The 756-nt window shown below is 38.5% G+C and overlaps 1 protein-coding gene across 1 annotated transcript in view; it reads left to right on the top strand.

The window, feature by feature from the left end:
* Window positions 1-756, top strand: part of LOC101853765 (28S ribosomal protein S24, mitochondrial) — an 11,769-nt gene extending 11,013 nt beyond the window's left edge. Inside the window, exon 3 of the mRNA XM_005092550.3 lies at window positions 243-756. Within this exon, the coding sequence (XP_005092607.1) occupies window positions 243-535 (293 nt within the window). The 3' untranslated portion in view covers window positions 536-756. The remainder of the gene's footprint in view (window positions 1-242) is intronic.

Here is a 756-nt window from a genome sequence, read left to right as displayed (position 1 = left end):
CTCTCTTTCTCTATCTCCCTTGTTTTCAAGTAGATGACAGGTGCATAAACAGAACAAATTCTGTACACGCACGTACGATTGCCCCCTGCCACCTTCTCAGTACCATATAAATTTGTCTCATGTCAATGTTCACGTTTCTTCTTAGTAGTGTCTCAACCTCTCCAAGTACTCTTCAACACCCTCAAGCTTTGCAGAAATCAACCGTCGACCTTTATCAATTCCTGATCTCTGTTCTGTTTCAGGCAATCTCCATGGCGAGAAACGTATTGCGGAAACGACATTTGAAGATTTGTTCATCAGGAAATTTGTTTTCGGCACTTGGCATAATTCGTTAGCATCAGAGGTGGTGATAAAGCGACGGCACAACATGATCACTTTGGTCTTCCTGGTCAATATGGACAGAATGCTGGCCCGACAGGTTTACTTCCTGCAGGGATACACTGAGGAGTTACTCACACACTGGTTGAAAGGCCCAGTGAAAGTGGAACTACAGACCGTCAATTCAAGAGAGGATGTGATTTTCAAGAAAATTTAGCTTATTATATATGTGTACAGATTAGAATTAAAATTGTTTCATAATTTTCACATATATTTGTTGTCTTTTTTTAAAATGTCTAATCGTATTGTTGTTAGGAAAGCAGGCTTTTGAACAATTTGTGTTCCTTGTGGGGATGATTTGGTGTTTTCCTGGTTCAGCTTATAATGCAAATTTTAAAATGTGGTTCTTAATATTCTTATAATAAAAATTCCAAGATC

Source organism: Aplysia californica, unplaced genomic scaffold (genome assembly GCF_000002075.1).
Source record: "Aplysia californica isolate F4 #8 unplaced genomic scaffold, AplCal3.0 scaffold00048, whole genome shotgun sequence".
Taxonomy (NCBI): Eukaryota; Metazoa; Mollusca; class Gastropoda; order Aplysiida; family Aplysiidae; genus Aplysia; species Aplysia californica.
The sequence above is the reverse complement of the archived record's forward strand: the minus strand, read 5'-3'. Positions and strand labels throughout refer to the sequence as shown.